Genomic DNA, 20,119 nt, shown 5'->3' with positions numbered 1-20,119 from the left:
GTTTGTTAGATCATGTATGTAATCATTGATTTATTAACATCAAAATCAATAAGTTATTCAGACGAGAAGAGAGCTGTTAATCACAAAAACATTTATTATAGAGATAATGATGCTTTTATTTTGAAGTCAGAATGTCAGTACTTCCTGTGTGTGTCGACCGGTTGAACTGGAAAAGCAACAACAGCTTCATGTGAGTGAAGAGCAGATCGATCAATAATCAATACAGACTGATCAGATCACTCACAGACTGTAAAGTGTATCGATGTAAAAATCATATTTTAAAAATGTAAAAGTTTTTTTTTTTGTCATATAAACAAACATGACAGACATGTGTAGTCATTAATTATTATTAATGATTATTATTAGAGTTAAACTGAAAATAACATTTAACTTTTTTTAAATAAATAGAATTATGACAGGAAGTGAGGTAGAAGTGGAGGTGAAGTCCATGCTTTTATTGTGAAATGTGAACCTGCGTAAATTATAATGTTCTGCTGTAACAGAGTTTCCCTTCGGGGATCAATAAAGTATTTCTGATTCTGAGTCTGAAAAACAAACAAACAGACGTTTTTTATAAATTGAGCATGAAATATTTAATGATCATAAAACTGATTTACAAAATAAAATGTTGAAACACAGACTGAACAGGAAGTAAACAGGAAGAAGTTCAATAGCTAAATATTTCGACAAACTGCTTCAAAGAGACTAAAACAAAACAAAAAACAGTTTCTGCTGAAAATGTTAACAAAAATGAATTAAACGCGTCAGATGAGTGGGCGGGGCTAAAGAACGTGGGCGGGGCTATCTGATTCTGTAAACTAACTTTAAACATTTTTAAAGAATAAAACAAACATTTTTATTTGATTTTTTTTCTATCAAAGTTTCATTAAAAAGTTTTAAAAAACAAAATTGATCCGAAATATTTCAGCCAGACAGGAAGGTTATTGATTACTGATCAGCTCTCATCCCCAGAACCTCTGTCTGCCGGCGGGTGGAGTCATCGCCTCCTCGGGAGGAGGCGGGAGGCTGAAGATGGACCCCGCCGCCTCCACCGTGAAGATGAAGTAGATGTTGGCAGCCATCATGGCGAGACTCGGCAGGAAGGAGAGGCCGAAACCAAAACCACGAACGCTGCTGCCGAAAGCTGCGGCCACCCAGTAAACCAGCCTGGAGACACGAAGCAACGTTCAGAGCGCTCCACGCTCTGCCTGTCTGCCTGCCTGTCTGTCTGTCTGCCTGTCTGCCTGCCTACCTGTCTGTCTGCCTACCTGTCTGCCTGTCTGCCTGCCTACCTGTCTGTCTGCCTGTCTGTCTGTCTGTCTGTCTGCCTGTCTGCCTGCCTACCTGCCTGCCTGCCTGCCTGTCTGCCTGCCTGCCTGTCTGCCTACCTACCTGTCTGTCTGTCTGTCTGCCTGTCTGCCTGCCTGCCTGTCTGTCTGCCTACCTGTCTGCCTGTCTGTCTGCCTGCCTGTCTGCCTGCCTACCTGTCTGTCTGCCTACCTGTCTGCCTGCCTACCTGTCTGCCTGTCTGCCTGCCTACCTGTCTGTCTGTCTGCCTACCTGCCTGCCTGTCTGTCTACCTACCTGTCTGTCTGCCTACCTGTCTGCCTGTCTGTCTGCCTCTCTGTCTGTCTCTCTGCCTGTCTGTCTGCCTGTCTGCCTGTCTGTCTGTCTGCCTACCTGTCTGCCTGCCTGTCTGCCTGCCTGTCTCTCTGCCTGTCTCTCTGCCTGTCTGTCTGCCTGCCTGTCTGTCTGCCTGTCTGTCTCTCTGCCTGTCTGTCTGCCTGCCTCTCTGTCTCTCTGCCTGTCTGTCTGTCTGCCTCTCTGTCTCTCTGCCTGCCTGTCTGCCTCTCTGTCTCTCTGCCTGTCTGTCTGTCTGCCTGCCTGTCTGCCTCTCTGTCTCTCTGCCTGTCTGTCTGTCTGTCTGCCTGTCTGTCTGTCTCTCTGCCTGTCTGTCTCTCTGCCTGTCTGTCTGCCTGTCTGCCTGTCTCTCTGCCTGTCTGTCTGCCTGCCTGTCTCTCTGCCTGCCTGTCTGCCTCTCTGCCTGTCTGTCTGCCTGTCTGCCTCTCTGTCTCTCTGCCTGTCTGTCTGTCTGTCTGTCTGTCTGCCTGCCTGTCTGTCTGCCTGTCTGTCTGCCTGCCTGTCTGTCTGCCTGTCTGTCTGTCTGCCTGTCTGTCTGCCTGCCTGTCTGTCTGTCTGCCTGTCTGTCTGTCTGCCTGTCTGTCTCTCTGCCTGCCTGTCTGCCTCTCTGTCTGTCTGCCTGTCTGTCTGTCTGCCTGCCTGTCTGTCTGTCTGTCTGTCTGCCTGTCTGTCTGTCTGTCTGTCTGTCTGTCTGTCTGTCTGCCTGTCTGTCTGTCTGTCTGCCTGTCTGTCTGCCTGTCTGTCTGTCTGTCTGCCTGTCTGTCTGCCTGCCTGTCTGTCTGTCTGCCTGTCTGTCTGTCTGTCTGTCTGCCTGTCTGCCTGTCTGCCTGTCTGTCTGTCTGCCTGCCTGTCTGTCTGCCTGTCTGTCTGTCTGTCTGCCTGTCTGTCTGCCTCTGTCTGTCTGCCTGTCTGTCTGCCTGTCTGTCTGTCTGTCTGTCTGTCTGTCTGTCTGTCTGCCTGTCTGTCTGCCTCCTGTCTGTCCTGCCTGTCTGTCTGTCTGCCTGCCTGTCTGTCTGCCTGTCTGTCTGTCTCTGCCTGTCCTGTCTGTCTGTCTGCCTGTCTGTCTGTCTGCCTGCCTGTCTGTCTGCCTGTCTGTCTGCTCTCTGCCTGTCTGTCTGTCTGCCTGTCTGTCTGTCTGTCTGTCTGTCTGCCTGTCTGTCTGCCTCTGTCTGCCTGTCTGTCTGTCTGTCTGCCTGTCTGTCTGTCTGCCTGCCTGCCTCTGTCTGTCTGCCTGTCTGTCTGCCTGCCTGTCTGTCTGCCTGCCTGTCTGTCTGTCCTGCCTGTCTGTCTGTCTGCCTGTCTGTCTGTCTGTCTCTCTGCCTGCCTGTCTGCCTGTCTGTCTGCCTGCCTGTCTGTCTGCCTGTCTGCCTGTCTGTCTGCCTGTCTGTCTGTCTGTCTGCCTGTCTGCCTGTCTCTCTGCCTGCCTGTCTGTCTGCCTGCCTGTCTGTCTGCCTGTCTGTCTGTCTGTCTCTGCCTGTCTGTCTGCCTGTCTGTCTGCCTGTCTGTCTGTCTGTCTGCCTGTCTGTCTGCCTGCCTGTCTGCCTGCCTGCCTGTCTGCCTGTCTGTCTGCTGTCTGTCTGTCTGCCTGCCTGTCTGTCTGTCTGTCTGTCTGTCTGCCTGCCTGCCTCTGCTCTGCCTGTCTGTCTGCTCTCTGTCTGCCTGTCTGCCTGCCTGTCTGCCTGCCTGCTCTGCCTGTCTGCCTGCCTACCTGTCTGTCTGCCTACCTGTCTGTCTGCCTGCCTGTCTACCTGTCTGTCTGTCTGCCTGCCTGTCTGCCTGTCTGTCTGCCTGCCTACCTGTCTGTCTGCCTGTCTGTCTGACCTACCTGTCTGCCTGCCTGTCTGTCTGCCTGCCTGTCTGCCTGCCTGTCTGTCTGTCTGCCTACCTGTCTGCCTGTCTGCCTACCTGTCTGTCTGCCTGCCTGTCTGTCTGTCTGCCTGCCTGTCTGTCTGTCTGCCTGCCTGTCTGCCTGTCTGTCTGTCTGCCTGTCTGTCTGCCTGCCTGTCTGTCTGCCTACCTGTCTGTCTGTCTGCCTGCCTGTCTGTCTGCCTGTCTGTCTGCCTACCTGTCTGCCTACCTGTCTGTCTGTCTGTCTGTCTGCCTGCCTGTCCTGCTGTCACCTGTCTGTCTGTCTGTCTGTCTGTCTGCCTGCCTGTCTGCCTGCCTGCCTGTCTGCCTGTCTGTCTGCCTGCCTGTCTGCTCTGTCTGCCTGCCTACCTGTCTGCCTGTCTGCCTACCTGTCTGCCTGTCTGTCTGCCTGTCTGTCTGCCTCTGCCTGTCTGTCTGTCTGCCTGTCTGTCTGTCCTGCCTGTCTGTCTGTCTGTCTGTCTGCCTGTCTGCCTGTCTGTCTGTCTGCCTGTCTGTCTGTCTGTCTGCCTGCCCTGTCTGCCTGTCTGTCTGTCTGCCTGTCTGTCTGCCTGTCTGTCTGCCTACCTGTCTGCCTGTCTGTTTACCTACCTGTCTGCCTACCTGTCTGTCTGCCTACCTGTCTGTCTGCCTGCCTGCCTGCCTACCTGTCTGTCTCTGCCTGCCTGTCTGTCTGTCTGCCTGTCTGCCTCTGTCTGCCTGCTCTGTCTGTCTGCCTGTCTGCCTGCCTGCCTGTCTGCCTGTCTGTCTGTCTGCCTGCCTCTGCCTGCCTGTCCTGCCTGTCTGCCTGTCTGCCTGTCTGTCTGCCTGCCTGTCTGCCTGTCTGTCTGTCTGTCTGTCTGTCTGCCTGTCTCTCTGCCTGTCTGTCTGTCTGTCTGCTGTCTGCCTGCCTGTCTCTCTGCCTGTCTGTCTGTCTGCCTGTCTGTCTGTCTGCCTGCTCTGCCTGTCTGTCTGTCTGTCTGTCTGCCTGCCCTGTCTCTGTCTGTCTCTCTCTGCTGTCTGTCTGTCTGTCTGTCTGTCTGTCTCTGTCTGCCTGTCTGTCTGTCTGCCTGCCTGTCTGTCTGCCTGTCTGCCTGCCTGTCTCTCTGCCTGTCTGTCTTTCTGCCTGCCTGTCTCTCTGCCTGCCTGTCTGCCTGTCTCTCTGCCTGTCTCTCTGCCTGTCTGTCTGCCTGCCTGTCTCTCTGCCTCTCTGCTCTGTCTGCCTGTCTCTCTGCCTGCCTCTCTGCCTGTCTCTGCCTGTCTGTCTGTCTGCCTGTCTCTCTGCCTGTCTGTCTGCCTGCCTGTCTCTCTGCCTGCCTGTCTGCCTGCCTGTCTCTCTGCCTGCCTGTCTGCCTGTCTCTCTGCCTGCCTGTCTGCCTGTCTCTCTGCCTGTCTGCTCTGCCTGTCTGTCTGCCTGTCTGTCTGCCTGCCTGTCTGCCTGTCTCTCTGCCTGTCTCTCTGCCTGTCTGTCTGTCTGCCTGCCTGTCTCTCTGCCTGCCTGTCTGCCTGTCTCTCTGCCTGTCTGCCTGTCTGCCTGTCTCTCTGCCTGTCTGCCTGCCTCTCTGCCTGCCTGTCTCTCTCTGCCTGTCTGTCTGCCTGCCTGTCTGCCTGCCTGCCTGTCTCTCTGCCTGTCTGTCTGTCTGCCTGCCTGTCTCTCTGCCTGTCTGCCTGCCTGTCTCTCTGCCTGCCTGTCTGCCTGTCTCTCTGCCTGCCTGTCTGCCTGTCTGTCTGCCTGCCTGTCTGCCTGTCTCTCTGCCTCTCACTATCTTGCCTGCAGTTTGTTTGCAGAACAGCCTTCAAGCTTCTGCTGTGAATTCATGTTTTTATTCTTTGAAAGATCAGATTTTGTTAACAGGGACTTTATTTATCATCGTCCTGTTAAACATCTGAATATAATATGTATAATATCGGAATTATTTGTACTATTATGAGAACATTTTGTTATTTGTTTAAATCTCACCGTCCGAATGTGAAGACGACGGTCAGCAGAGGGACGAGCTTCAGCTGCTCCTGGTTCAGGTACATCGCCATGACGACCAGCTGCAGGAAGTAGATCAGGAACAGGGAGGCGGAGTCAGAGACGAAGCTCCGATGGACGGTGACCTCCTGAGGCTCCGCCTCCTTCACCTCCTCGTCAAACAGAGGCCGCATAACACCTGACCTGAGCCGACTGACACCCAGAACCAGCCAACCTGAGAGACAGACAGGTGAAACATCGTAGCCATGGAAACAGTTGTTGACGCCAGATTCAGGAAGAGCTGCTGCGTCTCTTCTACTTCAGTGGAGTCGTACTCACCGAGGACTATGGGGGCGGCAGCGAACACGGAGCAGCGCAGCGTGTAGACGAGTCTCAGGGGGGCGCCGTCCAGCAGGGGGGCGTCAAACGGCAGGAAGACAAACCCCCCCCACACCAGGAAGGGGAAGAAGAGTGCTGATGTCATCAGGGATGTCATCACCTTCAGGACGTCTCTGCTGGGACAGCACCGTCCACCTGAGAGAGAGAGAGAGACAGGTAAAACTCAACCCAGCCGAGAGACAGAGACAGAGAGATAGACAGGTCAAAGCCCTGCCCACCTGAGAGAGAGAGAGAGAGGTCAGAGAGACAGACAGGTCAAAGCCCTGCCCACCTGAGAGAGAGAGAGACAGGTCAGAGAGACAGACAGGTCAAAGCCCTGCTCACCTGAGAGAGAGAGAGACAGGTCAGAGAGACACACAGGTCAAAGCCCTGCCCACCTGAGAGAGAGAGAGACAGGTCAGAGAGACAGACAGGTCAAAGCCCTCCCCACCTGAGAGAGAGACAGACAGGTCAAAGCCCTGCCCACCTGAGAGAGAGAGAGACAGGTCAAAGCCCTCCCACCTGAGAGAGAGACAGACAGGTCAAAGCCCTGCCCACCTGAGAGAGAGAGAGAGACAGGTCAGAGAGACAGACAGGTCAAAGCCCTGCCCACCTGAGAGAGAGAGAGACAGGTCAGAGAGACAGACAGGTCAAAGCCCTGCCCACCTGAGAGAGAGAGAGACAGGTCAGAGAGACAGACAGGTCAAAGCCCTGCCCACCTGAGAGAGAGAGAGAGACAGGTCAGAGAGACAGACAGGTCAAAGCCCTCCCCACCTGAGAGAGACAGACAGGTCAAAGCCCTGCCCACCTGAGAGAGAGAGAGACAGGTCAGAGAGACAGACAGGTCAAAGCCCTGCCCACCTGAGAGAGAGAGAGAGACAGGTCAGAGAGACAGACAGGTCAAAGCCCTCCCCACCTGAGAGAGAGAGAGAGAGACAGGTCAGAGAGACAGACAGGTCAAAGCCCTGCCCACCTGAGAGAGAGAGAGACAGGTCAGAGAGACAGACAGGTCAAAGCCCTGCCCACCTGAGAGAGACAGACAGACAAAGGAGGTGAGGACAGGTATATTTACATAGAGCAGGTTGCCTGTCCTCGGTCCAGTCGTACTGGTAGCCATGTTGGTTGTAGTCCTGGGGGACTCCTCTGGGACACAGGAAGGGGCTATTTTCTGACTTCATTTCCCAGAATGCCTCACTCTCTCTGGGTGAGGAAGGGGATTGCAGGACGGTCACTGCTGGACTGAACACCTGAGCTGCTTTCTCTGGCAGGTGGTTCTCTACAGGCTCCTCCTCCTCCAGGTGTGTCCTCAGCCCTGCCTCCTCCTCTTCACCTGCTCCCCCCCCTCCTCCCCCCGTCTTCTCTCCCTCTGCCATCAGTTCTCTCTCACTTTCTGTCCAACTTGCCGCCTCACGTAGAGAAATGTCTGACCTCAAACTCATCCTGTCCCCTTTACCTGTCAGTCCACCTGTCTGTCTGTCTCCGGGCCACTGCAGGATTCTGGGCTCCATCATGGCGGACCTGAGCACCTCGTCCTGTCTCGTCTTCGTCCCTCCACTGTCAACCATCTTGGTGCTTCCTGTCGGGCATTGGGCATCTTCAGGCCGATCGTCTGTCAGCAGAGACATGTCTGCCGTCTGTCTGTCAGAGAGAACAGTGGACAGTTTCAGTTCATCAGATGCTGCTGACGGTGCTGAGTAATCTGTTGCAGCACGTCGATGCCAACAGTGAGACAAACGCAGGAAGCTCAGGAGCTGCTTCAAACAGTCCCCAACAAATGCAAAGGGAACCAAAGGGAATCGAACTGTGGACACTGTGGTCATGCGGTATGTGCGTTAACCATTAGGCTTTTGGAGGCACCCCAAAAAGCCTTCTAGATATAAGTGGGGACGTAGATCGGCCAGAGCTTCACCTTCAGGATCAGCTCCCTCTGAACAACCACAGTCTGATGCAGAGTCCACATCACCGGGAGATCTGATCCTCACTGGGGAACAAGACCCTGAGATTCCCGAGTCGCCTAAACCTGAACCCAAACCTACGTCTCGGCGTCTGCTAGTATTGAACGACTGTAGTTATGGAAATTATAAATACAGTCTGCACTTTAAGGAAACCTCGCTGGTTCAACAAACAGATCTCAGATCAGATGTTCACATTTCACTGTAACTGGTTGTGAATATATACAGAGCTGTCCACATACTTTTGGCCTCAGAGTATATTTATCTGTTTCCAGCTCACCTGTCAGAACAAGGCGCTGTAACTATACACTGTATATATTATAGTTACATACATTTATATTGCACCTTTAAAACTCCCTTTACTGATCTCTGCGATATTAAACTGGATTTAATTAACATGATAATAAAAATAATAACAATGATCATTGTAATAATAATAATCATAATCATCTGTACAATGACAAGATTTAATTTAATCTATTTCACCTGCAGCTGTCTGATCACATGATTCACCTTCATGTCAAACAGAAACCCGGCTGCTGTGAAAGCTACAGGTGAGCTACAGGTGAGCTCAGCTGTCAGTCTGACTTCAACATGGCGGCTGTGACGTGTTCAGATTAAACATCAGAATCAAAACAAATTCGAGTTAAAATGGTGTCCGGTTGACTTTTACACGTCATTATCTACACGATGATGTCGCTGATCAATGATCAGAAGAAAACTGATCAATATTCAGTGGCAGAGAAGAAACAGCTCCGTGCTAACATGCTAACAGCTAACATGCTAACAGCTAACAGCTAACAGCTGCGCACAGGAGTCAGACTAAAACTAACCTGAGATTAAACTCAGATTAAAATGATTCGGAGTTTAAAGATGAAAGTTACAGACTCACCGTGATGATCTGATCCTCCTCTGCGCGTCTTCCTCCTTCTTCTTCTTCTTCTGTTGTTGTTGTTGTTGTTGTGAAACTCTCCGGAAGTTCAGCTCAGGTGCGGTCACGTCAGGTGAGTTAAAGGGAAAGTCCTCTTAAAGGAAAAGAGTGCGGCTGCTTAAACATCCGGCCAATAAATGAGTTAATACACAGATTAAAACACTCTGTGACACGTTTGAATACAACCACTGCTTTTTAAAACTACATGTTCAAACAAACAACTGAAGTATTAAAAGTACACGAAGTACTGAAAGTAAAAGTAAATCAGCGAATCACGCGCCTCCATCTAACCCTGTCCTCTGCGTCCTCTTCACTCGCACCAGTTAACTTCCTGTCCTCTCTCATCCATAAACCTCCTCTCTGGTCTTCCTCTAGACCTCCTGCCCGGCAGCTCCAGCCTCAGCATCCGTCTACCAATATATTCACAGTCTCTCCTCTGGACACGTCCAAACCACCTCGATCTGTCCTCTCTGACTTTATCTCCGAAACATCTAACATGAGCTGTCCCTCTGATGTCCTCGTTCATCTAACATGAGCTGTCCCTCTGACGTCCTCGTTCATCTAACACGAGCCGTCCCTCTGATGTCCTCGTTCCTCTAACACGAGCCGTCCCTCTGATGTCCTCGTTCCTCTAACACGAGCTGTCCCTCTGACGTCCTCGTTCCTCTAACACGAGCTGTCCCTCTGATGTCCTCGTTCATCTAACATGAGCCGTCCCTCTGATGTCCTCGTTCATCTAACACGAGCTGTCCCTCTGATGTCCTCGTTCCTCTAACACGAGCCGTCCCTCTGACGTCCTCGTTCCTCTAACACGAGCCGTCCCTCTGACGTCCTCGTTCCTCTAACACGAGCCGTCCCTCTGACACGAGCCCCTCGCTCTCTAACACGAGCCGTCCCTCTGATGTCCTCATCTGAGCCGTCCCTCTGTCCTCGTTCATCTAACATGAGCCGTCCCTCTGATGTCCTCGTTCATCTAACACGAGCTGTCCCCCTCTGATGTCCTCGTTCCTCTAACACGAGCCGTCCCTCTGACGTCCTCGTTCATCTAACAGAGAGCCGTCCGCTCCTCTGGCGTCCTCGCCTCCTCTAACACGAGCCGTCCCTCTGACGTCCTCGTTCATCTAACACGAGCCGTCCCTCTGATGTCCTCGTTCATCTAACACGAGCCGTCCCTCTGACGTCCTCGTTCATCTAACATGAGCCGTCCCTCTGATGTCCTCGTTCATCTAACATGAGCTGTCCCTCTGATGTCCTCGTTCATCTAACATGAGCTGTCCCTCTGACGTCCTCGTTCATCTAACAGGAGCTGTCCCTCTGATGTCCTCGTTCATCATGAGCTGTCCCTCTGATGTCCTCGTTCATCTAACATGAGCTGTCCCTCTGATGTCCTCGTTCATCTAACTGAGCTGTCCCTCTGATGTCCTCGTTCATCTAACAGGAGCTGTCCTCTGATGTCCTCGTTCATCTAACACGAGCTGTCCCTCTGATGTCCCTCGCTCATCTAACATGAGCTGTCCCTCTGACGTCCTCGTTCATCTAACACGAGCCGTCCCTCTGATGTCCTCGTTCATCTAACACGAGCTGTCCCTCTGATGTCCTCGTTCATCTAACAGGAGCTGTCCCTCTGATGTCCTCGTTCATCTAACATGAGCTGTCCCTCTGACGTCCTCGTTCATCTAACAGGAGCCGTCCCTCTGATGTCCTCGTTCATCTAACAGGAGCTGTCCCTCTGATGCTCGTTCATCTAACATGAGCTGTCCTCGTCCTCGTTCATCTAACATGAGCTGTCCCTCTGACGTCCTCGTTCATCTAACATGAGCTGTCCCTCTGACGTCCTCGTTCATCTAACATGAGCCGTCCCTCTGATGTCCTCGTTCATCTAACATGAGCTGTCCCTCTGATGTCCTCGTTCATCTAACATGAGCCGTCCCTCTGATGTCCTCGTTCATCTAACAGGAGCTGTCCCTCTGATGTCCTCGTTCATCTAACATGAGCTGTCCCTCTGATGTCCTCGTTCATCTAACATGAGCCGTCCCTCTGACGTCCTCGTTCATCTAACATGAGCTGTCCCTCTGATGTCCTCGTTCATCTAACATGAGCTGTCCCTCTGACGTCCTCGTTCATCTAACATGAGCTGTCCCTCTGACGCCCTCGTCCATGAGCCGTCCCTCTGATGTCCTCGTTCATCTAACATGAGCTGTCCCTCATCTCGTTCATCTAACATGAGCTGTCCCTCTGACGTCCTCGTTCATCTAACATGAGCTGTCCCTCTGACGTCCTCGTTCATCTAACAGGAGCCGTCCCTCTGATGTCCTCGTTCATCTAACATGAGCGTCTCTCTGTCCTCGTTCATCTAACACGAGCCGTCCCTCTGATGTCCTCGTTCATCTAACATAGCCGTCCCTCTGACGCCCTCGTTCATCTAACAGGAGCCGCCCTCTGATGTCCTCGCTCATCTAACATGAGCTGTCCCTCTCGTTCATCTAACACGAGCTGATCCCTCTGATGTCCTCGCTCATCTAACATGAGCTGTCCCTCTCTGATGTCCTCGTTCATCTAACACGAGCTGTCCCTCTGATGTCCTCGTTCATCTAACATGAGCTGTCCTCTGACGTCCTCGTTCATCTAACATGAGCTGTCCCTCTGATGTCCTCGTTCATCTAACATGAGCTGTCCCTCTGATGTCCTCGTTCATCTAACATGAGCTGTCCTCTGATGTCCTCGTTCATCTAACATGAGCTGTCCCTCTGATGTCCTCGTTCATCTAACATGAGCTGTCCCTCTGACGTCCTCGTTCATCTAACATGAGCTGTCCCTCTGATGTCATCTCGTTCATCTAACATGAGCCGTCCCTCTGCGCGTCCTCGTTCCTCTAACATGAGCTGTCCCTCTGATGTCCTCGTTCATCTAACATGAGCTGTCCTCTGATGTCCTCGTTCATCTAACATGAGCTGTCCCTCTGACGTCCTCGTTCATCTAACATGAGCTGTCCCTCTGATGTCCTCGTTCATCTAACATGAGCTGTCCCTCTGATGTCCTCGTTCATCTAACATGAGCTGTCCCTCTGATGTCCTCGTTCATCTAACACGAGCCGTCCCTCTGACGTCCTCGTTCCTCTAACATGAGCTGTCCCTCTGATGTCCTCGTTCATCTAACATGAGCTGTCCCTCTGATGTCCTCGTTCATCTAACGAGCCGTCCTCTGGCGTCCTCGTTCCTCTAACATGAGTCCCTCGTCCTAACATGAGCTGTCCTCTGATGTCCTCGCTCATCTAACACGAGCTGTCCCTCTGATGTCCTCGTTCATCTAACACGAGCCGTCCCTCTGACGTCCTCGTTCATCTAACACGAGCTGTCCCTCTGATGTCCTCGTTCATCTAACACGAGCCGTCCCTCTGACGTCCTCGTTCATCTAACACGAGCTGTCCCTCTGATGTCCTCTCATCTAACACGCAGCCGCCCTCTGATGTCCTCGTTCATCTAACATGAGCTGTCCCTCTGATGTCCTCGTTCATCTAACATGAGCTGTCCCTCTGATGTCCTCGTTCATCTAACACGAGCTGTCCTCTGATGTCCTCGTTCCTCTAACACAGAGCTGTCCCTCTGATGTCCTCGTTCATCTAACACGAGCTGTCCCTCTGATGTCCTCGTTCATCTAACACGAGCTGTCCCTCTGATGTCCTCGTTCATCTAACACGAGCTGTCCCTCTGATGTCCTCGTTCATCTAACATGAGCTGTCCCTCTGACGTCCTCGTTCATCTAACACGAGCCGTCCCTCTGACGTCCTCGTTCCTCTAACAAGAGCTGTCCCTCTGATGTCCTCGTTCATCTAACATGAGCTGTCCCTCTGATGTCCTCGTTCATCTAACACGAGCCGTCCCTCTGACGTCCTCGTTCCTCTAACATGAGCTGTCCCTCTGATGTCCTCGTTCATCTAACACGAGCCGTCCCTCTGATGTCCTCGTTCATCTAACATGAGCTGTCCCTCTGACGTCCTCGTTCCTCCCAAAGAGAACCTCAGCATCTGAAGCTCTGCTGCCTCCAGCTCTGCCTCTTGTCTTCTGTGTCCCTGTCTCTAAGCCAACCCAGAAAAGGAGAGGAGGAGAGGAGGAGTCAGAGGAGGAGGCAGAGAAGGAGAGGAGGAGTCAGAGGAGGAGAGGAGGAGGCAGAGAAGGAGAGGAGGAGGTAGTGAAGGAGGCAGAGGAGGAGAGGAGGAGGAGAGGAGCAGAGGAGGAGGTATAGAAGGAGAGGAGGAGGTATAGAAGGAGAGGAGGAGGTAGTGAAGGAGAGGAGGAGAGGAGGAGGCAGAGAAGGAGAGGAGGAGAGGAGGAGGCAGAGGAGTCAGAGGAGGAGAGGAGGAGGCAGTGAAGGAGAGGAGGAGAGGAGGAGGCAGAGAAGGAGAGGAGGAGAGGAGGAGGCAGAGGAGTCAGAGGAGGAGAGGAGGAGGCAGAGGCGGAGAGGAGGAGGCAGAGAAGGAGAGGAGGAGAGGAGGAGGCAGAGGAGTCAGAGGAGGAGAGGAGGAGGCAGTGAAGGAGAGGAGGAGAGGAGGAGGCAGAGAAGGAGAGGAGGAGGCAGAGGAGGAGAGGAGGAGGCAGAGAAGGAGAGGAGGAGGTATAGAAGGAGAGGAGGAGGTAGTGAAGGAGAGGAGGAGGCAGAGGAGGAGAGGCGGAGGTATAGAAGGAGAGGAGGAGGAGAGGAGGAGAGGAGGAGGTATAGAAGGAGAGGAGGAGGCAGAGGAGGAGGTAGTGAAGGAGAGGAGGAGGTATAGAAGGAGAGGAGGAGGCAGAGGAGGAGGTAGTGAAGGAGAGGAGGAGGTATAGAAGGAGAGGAGGAGGCAGTGAAGGAGAGGAGGAGGCAGAGAAGGAGAGGAGGAGGAGAGGAGGAGAGGAGGAGGTATAGAAGGAGAGGAGGAGGCAGAGGAGGAGGTAGTGAAGGAGAGGAGGAGGTATAGGAGAGGAGGAGGAGGAGTGAAGGAAGGAGAGGAGGAGGCAGAGGAGGAGAGGAGGCGGAGGTATAGAAGGAGAGGAGGAGGAGAGGAGGAGAGGAGGAGGAGGTATAGAAGGAGAGGGAGGAGGAGGCAGAGGAGGAGGTAGTGAAGGAGAGGAGGAGGTATAGAAGAAGGAGAGGAGGAGGCAGAGGAGGAGGTAGTGAAGGAGAGGAGGAGGCAGAGGAGGGGAGGAGGAGAGGAGGAGCAAAGGAGGAGGTATAGAAGGAGAGGAGGAGGGGAGGCAGTGAGAGGAGAGGAGGAGGAGAGGAGAGAGGAGGAGAGAGGAGGAGCAGAGAGGAGGAGGTATAGAAGGAGAGGAGGAGGCAGTGAAGGAGAGGAGGAGCAGAGGAGGAGGTATAGAAGGAGAGGAGGAGGAGAGGAGGAGAGGAGGAGCAGAGGAGGAGGTATAGAAGGAGAGGAGGAGGCAGAGGAGAGGAGGAGGAGAGGAAGAGCAGAGGAGGAGGTGTAGAAGGAGAGGAGGAGGCAGAGGAGAGGAGGAGGAGAGGAGGAGCAGAGGAGGAGGTATAGAAGGAGAGGAGGAGGAGAGGAGGAGGAGAGGAGGAGAGGAGGAGCAGAGGAGGAGGTATAGAAGGAGAGGAGGAGGCAGTGAAGGAGAGGAGGAGCAGAGGAGGAGGTATAGAAGGAGAGGAGGGAGGCAGAGGAGGAGAGGAGGAGAGGAGGAGGCAGAGGAGGAGGTATAGAAGGAGAGGAGGAGGAGAGGAGGAGGAGAGGAGGAGCAGAGGAGGAGGTATAGAAGGAGAGGAGGAGGCAGTGAAGGAGAGGAGGAGCAGAGGAGGAGGGTATAGAAGGAGAGGAGGAGGAGAGGAGGAGAGGAGGAGCAGAGGAGGAGGTATAGAAGAAGGAGAGGAGGAGGCAGAGAGAGAGGAGGAGGAGGAGAGGAAGAGCAGAGGAGGAGGTGTAGAAGGAGAGGAGGGAGGCAGAGAGGAGAGGAGGAGGAGAGGAGGAGCAGAGGAGGAGGTATAGAGGAGGAGAGGAGGAGGAGAGAGGAGGAGGAGAGGAGGAGAGGAGGAGCAGAGGAGGAGGTATAGAAGGAGAGGAGGAGGCAGTGAAGGAGAGGAGGAGCAGAGGAGGAGGTATAGAAGGAGGAGGAGGAGGCAGAGGAGGAGAGGAGGAGAGGAGGAGGAGCAGAGGAGGAGGTATAGAAGGAGAGGAGGAGGCAGTGAAGGAGAGGAGGAGCAGAGGAGGGAGGTATAGAGAGGAGGAGAGGAGGAGGCAGAGGAGGAGAGGAGGAGAGGAGGAGAGGAGGAGGCAGAGGAGGTATAGAAGGAGAGGAGGAGGAGGAGGAGGAGGTATAGAAGGAGAGGAGGAGGAGAGGAGGAGCAGAGGAGGAGGTATAGAAGGAGAGGAGGAGGCAGAGGAGAGGAGGAGCAGAGGAGAGGAGGAGGAGAGGAGGAGCAGAGGAGGAGGTATAGAAGGAGAGGAGGAGGAGGAGGAGGAGGAGGAGAGGAGGAGAGGAGGAGCAGAGGAGGAGGTATAGAAGGAGAGGAGGAGGCAGTGAAGGAGAGGAGGAGCAGAGGAGGGGGTATAGAAGGAGAGGAGGAGGCAGTGAAGGAGAGGAGGAGCAGAGGAGGAGGTATAGAAGGAGAGGAGGAGGAGAGAGGAGGAGAGGAGGAGCAGAGAGGAGGAGGTAGAGAAGGAGGGAGGAGGAGGAGGAGAGGAGGAGAGGAGGAGCAGAGGAGGAGGTATAGAAGGAGAGGAGGAGGTATAGAAGAGGAGGAGCAGAGGAGGAGGTGTTAACAGCACACACTGCTCTCTGTGTGTGCGGCTTCAGTTGCAGCAGCTGCAGCTCTCTCGCTGTCGCTGTGCCAGGCAGCACCAGCCTCCACACACAGTCTCTCTCTCGCTCTGTGTTTGAACTCTTCTTCGTGTTTTCTTCTTCGTCTGATTGACCTCCAACCTCTGAACGGTAGGCCTCGCTCCTCCTGACAAAATCATTTATATTTGATCATTTCTAACTCTGATCAGTAATCAAACTATTGTGTTTAACTTCCTGTTGGTTCAGTTCAGGTTCATCTCTGTGATGTTTCAATGTTTATTTACCGTGTTTTCACTTCCTGGAAGTCGTGTGGTGTTACTATGACAACCAACAGCTGTCATGTTGCTTCAGTTTGCAGTATTAGTTACTCATTTCTTGTAACGTATAAATGTAGTTAAAGTAAATGTTTCCGTATTTTTTCATGTCGTTACATGTTTTTAAAATTTAAAAAATGTATTTGACTGGTTTCTGTGTTTTTATTGCATTTTTGTATTTTCAGTGATTTCTTTATATTTTCTGCTCTCATGTTAAAGCTGCTCGGTAGAGTTTTCTTGTAAACAAGCCAAAGTTCTGTTTACATTCAAAGTTTCTCACTAAAACTGTTTGTCAGAAAACATTTGTTTACATCATGTTTACTAGCTAACAGTCTTCTTCACTGACTTTGTTGCTGCATGGCAGCATATCTTGGTGTGTTACCTGTAGATCAGTGAAATAATGTGACACCAGGGTTAGACACAGGACTGTGTATTGTGTCACCATGTGCACGTGCATCATTGTGTCCGTGCACAAATTAAAAAGCAGGTGGACTCGCTCATAAAGAAACAGCTTTAAACGAGAGGTCAAAACTTCAGAGAGAACCTTTAAATACACGTGTTCATATGTTGTTAGTCCTCAGGTGAGGAGACACAGGTGGAGGAGGAGAGGAGGTGTTGAGAGGACAGAAGGGCTGAGTGCGGAAGGAGGAGGAGGGGAGGAGGAGAGGGAGGACAACAGGAAATCCTCTGTAAGATGGAGAGAAAGGTGAGTTTATTTGTCACATCATAGTAACAGAAAATACTGATCTCTGATTGGCTGGAGGGTGTGTTTGATTTACAAACACTGTGGATGAAAATCTAAGGCTGTTTTTGGAATCGCACACTAACGTACTATACTATATACGATACTAAGTATGGCGTCAAATTGAGTACGTAATGCGTTCCAACTGCATGTGTGGATTTTGTGTACGCGAGAAATGCCCAGATTTAAATTAGATTAGCAAGAATTTCTGAATATATGCCATGAGCTTACTGCACATACTCAACCGCCCCAAAATGCATTGCGCCTCTTCAGACTGTGCAACGGTGATCATTTCACTTGCAAGGACCACACCATCAATGCGATATGTTGATGATGGGTGGAAACCTTCTCTAAATCCTTTGAGGAGGAATTGAGCAAAAGCAGGATCAGGATGGAGTGCTACTGCTAAGGTCGGGATACTAATGGGTTTTGAAAGGTGCTTACCTAGTTGCAAGGTGGGGTTGTGCTGGTGTTGGTACTGGAGCTGGATGGCGGGGGACACTGAAGTCCCAGTGTAGATTCCCCTGTACGATGTGGGCTGCTGGAGCTGTTGCTGAAAACCCTGATGAGAGGTGGAGAGTCCCGCAATTCCAGTGATGGTTGCTTCGACTGACGCTGATGGAATTGAATGTGGGTGAGAGATGGTTGCTGAAGCCGTGGTGATTTCTGCACTGCCTGATGAGGCGTGTAGCTGGTGTGCGTGCGATGACATCATCTGGAACTGAGCTGGTGTTGACGGAACAGCGGCCATAAGGGCCTGACATGAGAGTGTTGAAGAGTTTTGCTTTATTGTCTGTTGTATAGAAGTGGATTCCTTTGTCCTTCGGCGCTTTTTGAAGTGAGGCAACGGTCCAGTCAGACAATTTTGATGAAGGCTGGTTGTCAAGGAGTCTTGCTGGAGCGTGGTGAAGATACGACCGGCTGTGGGTTGTGAGGCCGGAGCGGTCGGGGAGATGACAGGGGGCCTGGGTAGTCCTCGGAGGCGAAGGAGTCAGAGAAGTGCAGTGCGGGCGACGGACTGATCCTGAGTGTCCTCTTCCTCTTTTTGATGTGGGAGAGGGGCTGGGGAGATGGATGGTTCGTCGGATGAGGTTGTGGTGGTCTTGGATGTGGAGGAGAGATGAACCAGAATATAGACTTGCTGGACTCACCCGCTTCGTGGTCGTCTTTTGGATAACATTAGCGGGGAGCGGGGTCTCAGGCACAGAGGCAGCGAATAATTTTCTGTATTCTGGGTCTCTTTGAGAGCAACCCTGTGAGTCCTGATTTCGTCCAAAAAGTTTGTCGTCAGATGGGGACAACGAGATGGACTCTATACTCAGATGAGGTGAGTGGCTGGATGGGATTAAGATGAGCTACAGATTAAGTAGCTAGCGTTCTCGATGTGGTGTAGCTCGGTCTGGGTTCAAATTCCGAATACGAGTGCGAAAGAGAAGGAGATAGGTTAGGTAGGTAGTTATGGAAGTGCCAGAAGTGGCATGGTTGATGTGTGGTCCTGCTCCTGAAACACTGCTAGATAGCTCCAAGTGATGCAGTCACATGACTGTCTTGCTTCAGTATACATCAGTGTGAACAGTCTGCTGGTAATGGCATACTTAATTATTCATTTAGTACTATTATTAATTATGTTTTTATCAGCTACACCCAATTCAACTGCTATAATCGTGACATGATGTTTATAAGTGCAAACAGCTGCTAATATCACTTTATTATATCAACAAGAACAGTCTCTTCTCAGCACTAATTTGCTGTATTTCATGTTGTCTAGTCTGTTGCCTGTTATGTTGTCTGCAAATATCATTCCAAAAGTATAGATCTTACAATCCTGTGACAACAGTTGCAGTTGGGGCTGTGGGCTGCATTTGAGATCAATTTTACTTTGTCAGTGTGTTTGTGTGTAGACCTATATAATATACTATAGCCTATATAACTCAATCGCATATTTAATATACTGTATGCCACTCAATCATATATATAATATACTGTATGTCACTTTATTTGTATAGTACTTTTCATACAAACATTTGTAGTGCTTCACACAATAAAATATATAAAGGCTATATACTGTATGTGTGTGTGTGTGTGTGTGTGTTCATAAAATACAGCTGTGGGCTATAACCATAGGGCTATAACAAAACAATGGACAGATGATGCAGCTGTGCCACACGTCGTATTTAATTGACTTCGCTTTAAAATGTCGGCTCAGAAGCAAGGATATCTCATTTCTTTAAATGCCTGTTGCCTCGACTCCTCTCTCTTCGAGTCACTTCCTCGCCTTCGCCACTCAGAGGTACAAACTGAGAAATGAGAAAGGCCTCAAATCTCACTCAGATGTTTGGGGTCAAAGGTTAAAGATATTTTCAGAATAAACTCTATTCAATTCAATTTATTTATATAGTGCCAATTCATAACAGAAGTTATCTCATTGCACTTTTCCTATAGAGCAGGTCTAGACCGTACTCTTTCCTGGCAAGGAAAAACTTCCTTTAAGAGGCAGAAACCTTGGACAGAACCAGACTCAATGGTGGGCGGCCATCCGCCGCTGCCGCTCTCAGATCTGCTCATAATTATTTCAACAGTCTCTTCAGTTTCTTTTATAAATCAGTTTTATCATCTCTTTTTAGACAGTTTTGGTTTGGTTTTATTGTCATAAAACAGCCTCGATATAACACACCTTTCCACATATTCACCAAAAAATATAACAGCAGATACAACAAACAAAGTGTTTCTGCATTTAATTGAATCCTGACAGAGTAAAAACCCTAAAGGTTCAAATGAATTATTTCCACAGTGATCCTGAACCCAACATCATGTCAGCAGCACACACTGATGATCCTCTGATTCTTTACTGACTGAAAGTGAAAGTTGTGACATGCAGATTTAACAATAGTAGATTAGATTACTAATATTACTCATTACCACAACAGTCTTTTACTGGTTTTACTTTAGTGTTAAAGTACTAAATACAATCACCAGCATCTCATAAAACAAGCATTTTTCCAATTCATTAAATAAATGGTGTTAGTTTAGTGTTAGTCTTAATGTTAGTGCTGGTTTTACTTTAGTTTCACCTGTGTCTTGTTATCTCCTCTCACCTGAGTGCATATAGTCAGTCAGCCAGTTCGTCCGAGTTGCTTTGTTTGCTCTTGTTTTTCTGCCATTTGGACCTGTATCTGCCTGCCTGCCTGCCTGCCTGCCTGTTACCTGTTATCTGATTGCTGCCTGTCTACCTGCCTGCCAACCTGTGTAACTGCCTACCAGTCTGCCTACCTGTACCTGCCAGTAAGCTTTTAATAAATCACTCAAGTCAGAGAGAGAGAGAGAGAGAGAGAGAGAGAGAGAGAGAGAGAGAGAGAGAGAGAGAGAACAAATTCCACATAGAATTTTAAAATAATAATGTAATGGTAATATTAATAAAATAATAATAGTAATAATGATGACAAAAATAATGACTAACATTTAATAATTGTAGCAGCAGATGTCGAGCAGGAACACGGGGGCAGCAGGTGGCCCACAACCACAGATCCAGACTCTGCAGGAACACGGGGGCAGCAGGTGGCCCACAACCACAGATCCAGACTCTGCAGGAACACGG

At 50.8% G+C, this 20,119-nt stretch overlaps 1 protein-coding gene and 1 long non-coding RNA gene across 3 annotated transcripts; one reads left to right on the top strand and one right to left on the bottom strand.

The window, feature by feature from the left end:
- Nucleotides 1-567: 567 nt before the first annotated feature.
- Nucleotides 568-19,644, bottom strand: LOC122881877 (transmembrane protein 79-like). 2 transcript variants are annotated; one of them, XM_044208584.1, is made up of 6 exons: nucleotides 19,620-19,644; nucleotides 8,666-8,798; nucleotides 6,894-7,459; nucleotides 5,783-5,977; nucleotides 5,447-5,678; nucleotides 568-1,167 (listed from the first exon to the last, which is right to left on the bottom strand). In XM_044208584.1, the coding sequence occupies exons 1-6, from the start codon at nucleotides 19,627-19,629 to the stop codon at nucleotides 963-965; spliced, it is 1,341 nt and encodes a 446-aa protein (XP_044064519.1). In that variant the 5' UTR covers nucleotides 19,630-19,644; the 3' UTR covers nucleotides 568-962. The 2 variants fall into 2 exon arrangements, with proteins under 2 accessions (XP_044064519.1, XP_044064521.1); XM_044208586.1 differs by lacking the exon at nucleotides 19,620-19,644 and having other exon boundaries at nucleotides 6,894-7,455; nucleotides 8,666-9,006.
- On the top strand, nucleotides 15,461-16,488 carry LOC122881878. Its single transcript, XR_006379256.1, has 2 exons — nucleotides 15,461-15,618; nucleotides 16,357-16,488. It is a non-coding gene; the product is annotated as an uncharacterized LOC122881878 (long non-coding RNA).
- Nucleotides 19,645-20,119: the final 475 nt, after the last annotated feature.

Source organism: Siniperca chuatsi, linkage group LG9 (assembly GCF_020085105.1).
Source record: "Siniperca chuatsi isolate FFG_IHB_CAS linkage group LG9, ASM2008510v1, whole genome shotgun sequence".
Taxonomy (NCBI): domain Eukaryota; kingdom Metazoa; phylum Chordata; class Actinopteri; order Centrarchiformes; family Sinipercidae; genus Siniperca; species Siniperca chuatsi.
Note: the sequence above shows the minus strand (reverse complement) of the source record. Positions and strands in the feature narration are given on the sequence as shown.

Coding starts and splice junctions, on each gene's coding strand:
- LOC122881877 (XM_044208584.1), bottom strand. Junction 5,679..5,782: donor TGCCGCCCCCATAGTCCTCG/GTGAGTACGACT, acceptor TCTGTCTCTCAG/GTTGGCTGGTTCTGGGTGTC. Junction 1,168..5,446: donor GTCGTCTTCACATTCGGACG/GTGAGATTTAAA, acceptor TCGTGTCTCCAG/GCTGGTTTACTGGGTGGCCG.